This window comes from Elephantulus edwardii, unplaced genomic scaffold (assembly GCF_000299155.1).
Source record: "Elephantulus edwardii isolate Elephantulus edwardi_28Jun2011 unplaced genomic scaffold, EleEdw1.0 scaffold00005, whole genome shotgun sequence".
Taxonomy (NCBI): Eukaryota; Metazoa; Chordata; class Mammalia; order Macroscelidea; family Macroscelididae; genus Elephantulus; species Elephantulus edwardii.
This window is the reverse complement of record NW_006399755.1, coordinates 29,776,627-29,786,003: the sequence shown is the minus strand read 5'-3', so window position 1 is coordinate 29,786,003 and position 9,377 is coordinate 29,776,627. Positions and strand designations below refer to the sequence as shown.

The 9,377-nt window shown below is 35.3% G+C and overlaps 1 protein-coding gene across 1 annotated transcript in view; it reads left to right on the top strand.

Annotated features, from left to right (window-relative positions):
* Window positions 1-9,377, top strand: part of USP1 (ubiquitin specific peptidase 1) — a gene marked incomplete at its 3' end in the record, with an annotated part of 15,839 nt that overhangs the window by 2,921 nt on the left and 3,541 nt on the right. Inside the window, exons 2-7 of the mRNA XM_006879848.1 lie at window positions 533-769; window positions 2,845-2,968; window positions 4,009-4,113; window positions 4,767-4,927; window positions 6,237-6,934; window positions 8,607-8,777. Coding sequence (XP_006879910.1) covers window positions 600-769; window positions 2,845-2,968; window positions 4,009-4,113; window positions 4,767-4,927; window positions 6,237-6,934; window positions 8,607-8,777 — 1,429 coding nt within the window. The remainder of the gene's footprint in view (window positions 1-532; window positions 770-2,844; window positions 2,969-4,008; window positions 4,114-4,766; window positions 4,928-6,236; window positions 6,935-8,606; window positions 8,778-9,377) is intronic.

Here is a 9,377-nt window from a genome sequence, read left to right as displayed (position 1 = left end):
TCTTTGCTTTCTAGTTAGAGCCTATTCCTATCTGACCCTCCATCAGATTATATTGGAGGCAGTTGCCCATCTTATCTCCCCCATGATCTGCTGGTGGATTAGAACCACTTGCCTTTGGGTTTATAGCACAACTTTCACCTACTAGGCTACCAAAGCTCCCTTTAATAATACAATTTTCATTCTCTTGGCCTAGTGGTAAGACACTCTGCTGCAATCCCAAAGGCACAGGGTTCTAATACACCATCTGCACCATGTAACAAAGAAGGGCAATCTCTTCCCTTGTGATTAACTGCCTCTGAAAACCTCTGGAAGGTAAGCTATGGGTCAGTTCCCACACAACAACAAAGAAGTGCATTATATTGTGATATGGCATTTAAATAGCAGGCTGATAAAATTCCTTGGTTATTAGTGTAGCATGCTAAGTTTTCAATAGGAAGTTCTAATTAATATCTTTATATGTTTTCAGAATTGATCATTTTGTTGCCTACAACAGATAAATGAAAATTAATGAAACGTTTTCTGTGTTTAACAGATATAATTGGTGATTTCTGCTTACGTTTAATTTAATTCTTGTCATCTTCTCTGGATTTGAAGAAAAAATGCCCGGTGTCATACCTAGTGAAAATAATGGACTTTCGAAAGGTAGTCCCTCAAAGAAAAATCGACTCTCTTTGAAGTTTTTTCAAAAAAAGGAAACGAAGAGAGCCTTGGATTTCACAGAAGCTCAAGAAAATGAGGAGAAAGTTGCCGAATATAGTGGATCTGAAATGTATGTATCATATTGAAATATATTTCCGTACTTTGAAAAATCTCCACATCAGTGAAGCAGAGTACATGGGTTGACATATCAGACATTCTAAGCATCTGCTGTGTATGATAGTCGGGGAGGGGGAGATAGACACTATTTAGGCAAGTTTTGCACTATGTAGTAGGAACAGAAATAAAACCAGTGGTTCTTAGGGGGGATTAATTTATAGTATCAACTCATTTCATTCTGTTCAGCCAGTTAGACTTAGAAAATATATCTTGAATAAAATTAAATTTTTTATAGTTTAACATGATAAATGTACTGTAACACATTTGTGTAAAGGTAAATTAGCTGATTTTTTTTTACGACTTAAGAAAGACCTTAGGTTGTAAACTTGATATGTAAACATGTAATTATATTTAAAGTACCCTTAAAAAGAGGAAGTGTTTTTGATACAAATAAATTTTTCAGGAAAAAATAGAACAGTAAAAAATACTTAATTCCTTCAGTAGTTACTGTACTTGATGTCCACTTAATTCCATCAGTAGTTACTGTACTTGATGCTCCATTTCATAGAGATCCTATTTTTTTAAAAAGAATACATCCCTTGAACATTTTCCCAGGCACGTTATAAGGGGACTCTAGTGGCCATGTATGTGGTGAGCTGCACTGCTAACCTAAATGAGGTGCCATTGGCAGTTGGAATCCACCTGTAGCTGTTAGAAAATAACAAGAAGTCTCCTCTTGTGACATTTACAGCTTCCATAAACCCACTGGAGGGTCAGTTGTTAGTTCCAATCTGATGCCAGTGATTTTGAGGTTTTGTCATATACATAGTATTTACATAGACATATTCTGTGTGGAGAATATATAATAGAACCCTCTGAATAATTTCCTGATATATACTACTAATAATACTTTAGAAGTTTATGTGAGCATTTTTTTAAAAATCAAACATTCATGCTTATGAAGATTTTGAGATGCTGGTGTAGTAGCAGCAATAAAAAAATACAAAGGAGGGGGAAAATATAAGTAAGACCTGTTGTTTGTTAAAATGAACTAAAACTCATAAAAGCCCTCATGGCCATCAGAGTGGACTGACATATACAGCTGATCCTCCAGTGGGTTTTCAGAGGCTCTAAACTGCATAGGAGGAGACTGCCCATCTTTTTTTTTCTTTTTTCTTCTTTTTGTTTTGAATGCCCGTCTTCTTTGGAGCAGCTGATGGACCTGAACTGCCTGCCTGTGGGTCCGTAGCACAACTACTTTACTAGGCCATTAGAACTTCCAAAATGAAGTAATTAAAAATTTTTTTTTTTAAGTAATTAAAAATTTAAGCAGTGAATTTTGAGTGAGGAATGGCAATATGTAATTCTGTTTAAGACTCCTTTCATCATAATCTTTACTAACAGATGCTGGCTTTTGTGTACCGTCTCAGATAATGTCCTGTCACGTTATTCCTACATTTCTCTTCAAATTTTAAGAGCCTTTGGGTAATGGAAATGATTAACTCCCTCAACTGCTAATTTAAAGATTTGCGTTTTTAATTACTTCACAAAGGCCTGGAAGTCATTTTCTAAAATTTAGCTACTGAAAACCCTGTGGGACACACTTCTACTATAACACACAAGAGTTCCCATGAGTTTTGAATTGGCTTAATGGCAACTTGCCAGTCTATTGAAATTTTAACTGTTTTATTAATATATGACATTGACTTAATCATGGTGCCAGTTCACTTTTTCTATTTTGTAAAGTAAAATTTTCAAAAGTCTGCTGATCTGCTTCTAAAAATGCAACCCTTGAAAGCACTATATAGTCTTGACTCAGAGCTCTGAGTTGGAGTCTACTCAAAGCAACCAGTAAAATGTGATCAAAAGCTTGTTAATGGAGTAGTTTTGAAAACTTTTGAGCACATAATTGATGTTTTAAAAAATGCTCTTAAAACTCTTAATTGTATAGCAATGTTTCAGCCTCTCTGGCATTCTCTCTTAAAATATCACCTAAACCACTATACTTTCTAGTAACTTTTGGGTAAACACTAAATCTAGGGAAGAAATGGTACTATGTCTTTTTTTTTTTTTTTTTTCTCTTAATAGTGATCAGGTTGTTCCTGCTGCAGCACAGTCCTCACCTGTAAACTGTGAGAAGAGAGAAAACTTACTACCATTTGTGGGACTGAATAATCTTGGCAATACTTGTTATCTTAATAGTATACTTCAGGTAAATTGGCAATGTTTCTGTATACTACTATTAAGTATAAGATTTTTGTGAAATACTACTATACAGTTAATGTTTCTGAGAATTTAAGGTTATTTGAGGATTTTTATTATGTATAAGGGACCCTGGTTTATAACAGCTGGCTCTCCTCATGACAAAGGTGTGGTAGTCTGCTTCCCGAAAAGTTTTTGTAGCTTTAGAATCCCCATGGGGCAGTTTTACTCTGTTGCATAAAGTCATTGTGACAGTGGCTTTAGGTTAAATTAGGTTTGGAGTCTGTAGCTCATCGTGTGTATAAACCAGAATGGACTGAAATAATGATTTAAGCAAACAAATTTAGGTGTGAGAAAAAGCATGATAAGTAAAGGTAGAATAGCAAAACTGAATAGAATTCAGTTAGGTGAAAGATACCAAACTTTTACTTTTTCTGCCTGTATCCATATATGTTGTTGCACTAAAGGTATCTTAACCTTTGGAACACTCTGTGATGCCTGTGTAACTGTTGTTGATTGCCATCGAGTTGAGTACGACTCATAGTGACTCTATGAAAGGCCTAATGCCTTTCCATAACTATCTTTGTTTCTCCAAGTTCATAGAGTTTCCAGATGCATGAGGTTTAGGAAGTGCCACTCCTGCTTCCAAATCTGTTTTACAACTAGGAGCTCCACCAAACCCTGTCCACATTGGGGAAAGCATTATGGTATTTGATACCCCGTGGCACAAGGTTCAGCATCATAGCAAACCCAGATTATCTAAGTATAGAAAATTGATGAAGAGTTCAAAGTAGACTATGCCTCCAAATACAACAACACTAGTCTTAACTTAGCAGTGGTTAAGTGTCATCTAGTTGAATATAAGTCTCAGTAATATCTGCCTAGGCAGTAGGATGGTGGTGCTAGCCAACAATTTTGAGACATTTAAATCTCAGAATTTAATGTCCACTTAAAAGTGCTATACATAAAGCATATTAGTTTTTTTTAAAAATATTTTTAAGTATCTTGTTTATTAATATTTAGTCCGATATTTTTTTTTTTTTTTTGTAGGTACTGTATTTTTGTCCTGGTTTTAAATCTGGAGTGAAGCACTTATTTAATATTATTTCAAGGAAGAAAGAAACTCTGAAAGATGAAGCCAATCAAAAAGAGAAGGTAAGAATGGGAAATGTATAAAGTAAGCCATGGAAATTTCACTATTTTAGAAAATGAAAAAATTCTAGGTACTTGGGATTTGGGCAAGGAAATGATAAGATTATTTCTCTATTACAACTGAGTTTCTTAGAGTTTATGTTGTCAGAAAGATAAAATTATTCTTTTTTTTCCCTAATTATTCTTTTTAAGGTAGCTTACTGGATTATTCTCTTCTGTAGAGTTTTTACCAGTCCTCTAATATAAACCAAACTTATCATTTGTGTATAATCACAATTTGTAACATCTGTGTACAATCTGTTCTTTCATTTTTAAAGTATATTTAAAGAAATTTTAATTACAAAATCCATGTCATCGGCATAAAAAGTGTGTACGCTGCTTAATAGTTGTATACCATTGAGTCTGTATCGACCCATAGCTGACTCTCAGTTTTTCAGAGGTAGTAAGTAAATTGCACAGTAGGAGATTGCCCACCTTCTCCTGTGGAGCAGCTGGTTGGTTTAAACCATATACCTTTGCGTTGGTAGCACAGTTCCTTTACTACTAAGCCACCAGTTTAATTTACAAAAAGCTAATGTTGAGTTAAGCAAGCCAAGAAAGGGGGAATGCAATTGTTTCATAAATGAAGATGGTTTTCTGTGCTTCTTTCTTGACAGGGAAATTGTAAGGAAGATTCTTTGGCAAGTTACGAATTAATCTGCAGTTTACAGTCATTAATTATTTCAGTGGAACAGCTTCAGGCTAGTTTTCTCTTAAATCCAGAGAAATACATTGATGAACTTGCTACTCAGCCAAGGCGACTGCTTAACACTCTCAGGTATAACATGTAATTTTAGGATTTCAATTTATATGCTTATTTGTGTACTCTAGAGAGAGTTTTAAGGATTCTAAAGCGCAAAAAAGACTCCAGTGCTATAGGCGCACAGTCCTTTCTAGCTCAGAAGCTTTACAAACTGGGGATGTTTCTGAGAGCAAGTTTATATGGGACTGTCTGTATAGTATTTCTCTTTAATGGGACTTTGTGGGTAGAAGAGTATTGGGTTTAATAATGGCAGACTGCTCCCTATCTTGTAGTTGATGGGTTGTAATCTTCCCCACAATGATAATAAGAATTTTGTGTTGTTATGTACCAACATGGCTGACCTTCCAGCTGGTTTCAGAAGCTATAAATTGAACAGGACATTGCCCAATTTCTCCTGTGGAGCAACTGATGGATTCAGAATGGCTGCCTTTGGGTTGGCAGTTTAGCTCTTTGCCACTAGGCCACCACAGTTCTTTAGGATACCTGGTCAGAAGAGAACAATTGAGATTTCTCAAAAGATTTAAGTTCCAAATATTGTAATATCTGCTGCTTGTTATGCACCATTCCGAGTCCTAGCTGACCCTCCAGTGGGTTTTAAAAGGCAGGTAATTGCACAGAAGTGAGGACACTGCTTATCTTCTCCCACAGAGCAGCTGGTGCATTTGAACTTCATGCCTTTGGGTTGGCAGCACAACTCCTTACCACTAAGCCACCAGGGCTTCCTAAGATAGCTGCTTATAAGCGAACTATTGGTTAAAAAACTGTATAAAGCAGACATGTGCAAAAACATACTATTCAGTAACTCTTAAAAAGTCATCCAATAGTAGATGCAATAAACTGCTGTAACTTTTTTAGAGACAAGATGACAATGAAAAGTAGATCTGAGACTGGCTGTGCATTTTTAACTAGCCATCATCTTGTGCATGTTTGTCCTTCAGTTCTCTTTAAATATTGGTGCAAATACAGTAACTCATGGGGTCATTGTGAATCATACACGTGTTGCGTGTGTGTGTGTGTATATATTTTTATTTATATACACATAATGAATTTTGTTTAAAATCTGGTACATGGTAAACACGTTTGTAATAAGTTAACTATGTATTATGTATAGTAGCATTTAGAATATCAAAGTAGTTGTAATAATGAAAAGGAGTAAAATTTGCTTTTATTGTTAGTTACAGATTGATGCAGTTAAGTTTGAAATTGATAGCTGAATGTTTTAATTTTAAAAATGACTTGTTACCTTTAAGTGAATTAATTTCTATATAGAAAGAATTTATTATTTTATCTCAAAACTACAACATATAAAACATTTTTATTATAGGGAACTCAACCCTATGTATGAAGGATATCTACAGCATGATGCACAGGAAGTATTACAGTGTATTTTGGGGAACATTCAAGAAACATGCCAACTTCTAAAAAAAGAAGAAGTGAAAAATATGACAGAATTATCTACTGAGGTAGAAGAAAAACCTCATCAGAAAGAGGACAGTAATGATTCTAACATCATACAGATGGACAATATGAGGCATTGTGAAGAATATAAAGAAAAAATCCCAAAAGGGAATACAAAAAGAAAAAGTGAGACTGAATTTAGTAACATCAAGAAAAAAGCTAAGCTATCCAAAGAATACCAGTCAGTAGAAGACAACCAGAGACAAACTAGATCAAAAAGGAAAGCAACAAGTGATATGTTAGAGATTCCTGCTAAAATAAGTTCTAAGAACACTTGTGAAAATGAGAGTGCCAAGCCCTCACAAAAGAAATCAAGAGTTAAAATAAATTGGTTAAAGTCTGCAACTAAGCAACCTAGCATTCTTTCTAAATTCTGTAGTCTGGGGAAAATAGCAACAAACCAAGGATCCAAAGGACAATTTAAAGAAAGTGAAGATGATCTTGAAGAAGATGTGGAGAAGTGTGAAAATGATAACACTTTAAAGGTTAATGGTTGTGGACTTGATTCTCCGGGGAGTAATGTTAAGCCCATTAATGTAAATGAAGATAAGGCCATAAACAAAGGTCAGTGTTATTTGTTATTAGACACTGATGTGTAGAACCATTAGATGGGTATGCACAACATATGGGTATAATAATGATTTTTATTTGAAGAGAAAAATTTTAATATTGATTTTGACACGTTACAGTATTTTAACATAACTAGGGAAGGTGAGTATATTTTAGTTGAAAAATATTTTACCCCAAGAGTCTTTGTGTGAGTCAGTTAAGTGACTAGTTGGCACTTTGAATCCATCTACAGATGACTCAGAGGAAAGGCCTGACCTACTTTCAGAAGGTCATAGGCAGTGTATGGAGGACATTTTTGCTCTTTTGAAACTCATTGCTGTCAAGTTGGGAATGACTCATAGCTGTTTTCAGAGGCTGTAAATCACACAGGAGGGGGTTGACTCCTTTCTCCCAAAAAGCCTCTGGTGGAGACATATGTCTGGGTTTGAAGTGTAACTCCCTATACTCCTCTCCACCCTGGCTCTCTGAAAACACCTGGAGTCACTAAAAGTCGGAACCAATTGGTTGCCTTTAGTATCGGAGATAACTAAAGTTGTTAGCAATTTAGTGAAAGTTTTAGAGAACTTGGTTATACATACCTTAAGAGGGTCCTGCTGGTGACAGGAGGTTGGAAAGTCCAACTTGGCCTAAATTCTTTTTTAGGAAAAATATTTAGTGTAAAGACTAGCATAACAATCTTAAATTAGAAATCCACCTGGTTTTTTGTCCATACTGCAGATCTCAGGGGAAATGTTGTTCTGTACTGTTAAGTCAGAACTGACCCACAGCTGACTGACTCTCCAGGGTTTTCAGAGGCAGTAAGTCTCAAAAGAAGAGATTGCCCATCCTTTTGCAGAGCAGCTGGTGAATTTAAACTACATGCCTTCTGGTTACCACTAACTAGGCCACCAGAGGGAAAGTATACTACTAATTAATTTGGCTTTACCAAAAATAAATTCTTTCAGGGCTGTCTTTAGGAAAGAAGCTATAAAAACATAATTATGACTTCTTTTAGAGAAAAAAAAAGGATGCGTATATGTAATTTAAATTCTAAAGGAGTTTAAATGTTAGGAACACACATCTTTTAATGGTAGTTAAGCCAGTTGTACTGGACAATTGGATAATTCAGACTCATAGTAACTCCCTTGGTAATGAGTTTTCGGTAGCTGAATTTTTTTAAAGTAGGCCTAAAGATAAGGTCCTTTGTTTTGAGGTACCTCTGGATGGATTCTAACCACTTCAACCTTTCATAAGTAGCAGGTAAATTAAGTACCACCCATTACTCCATTTGTTGGGATAATGATTTTTCGTCTTTGTTCATGTAGAATTCTTAGCCCTCTTGTGCCAGAGCTCCAAATTCAAGTCCCAGTCACTGCACCTCACACATCATTAGAAGTTTGCCTACTGCTTTGGTGCTTAACAGGCTTCAGTGGAACTTTCAGACTAAGGCCTAGCAGGGTCCAAAACTCAGTCAAGGCTCATTGATCATAATAGCCCAATCCATAACATCTTTGGTTTATGTAGAATCATGGAGTGTTTAAATATATATTGTTCTAAGTTTGGAGCCAGCTCAGTGGCAGTGAGTAACATTAATCTAAGATAATGGAGGTGTATTTAAAAATACAAATGCTTTGGATGCTGAAAAGTTAGTCTGTATATATGTATATTTTTCCTATTTTCTTTTCAGGTGTTGAGCAAATTGGTTTTGATCTAGTAGAGAAATTATTTCAGGGTCAGCTGGTATTAAGGACTCGTTGCTTGGAATGTGAAAGTTTAACAGAAAGAAGAGAAAATTTTCAGGACATCAGTGTGCCAGTACAAGAAGATGAACCTTCCAAAGTAGAAGAGAGTTCTGAAAGTAAGCAGAGTCTTGTATAAATCATGGTGTTAGAATAATTTTCTTTTCTTCTTAAATTTAATAATTTATATTATTGAGGAGGAGAGAAGCTGACTTAATATCCTTGGTATAATGTAATACCGTCTCCCAATCATTTTAGTCTCTTTGCTTTTTTTGGTTGATTATTTTATATATATGTAAAAGACTTTTATATAACTTTAGTTATCCGTAATTTAGAGAACTATAGAGTCTGAAACCGGAAGGTATTAAAATGGAAGAATAAGCTGTTAATAGCTTTTATGAATCAAGATCTGTTAATAGCTATTGGGAAATTTTGATAATTTTTTTCCTAATGGTAATGATCATCAGTTTTCCCCCTTGATTTATTAGATGGCTTTATGATATTGTCTGCTGCTCTTCCACCTGCTCCAACAAAAAGGTTTCAGTGTTTTCAAGTCTTCTAAAGGGTTGTTTTTTTTTTAAGGAAATTTTTATGTAATCTATTCACCTGACATACTTTGGATATATGTAAGGAGAGACAGGTCTTTGGAGAGGGACATCATGCTGGGCAGAGTGGAGGGACAGCGCAGGAGGGGAAGACCCTCTATGAGGTGGATTGAT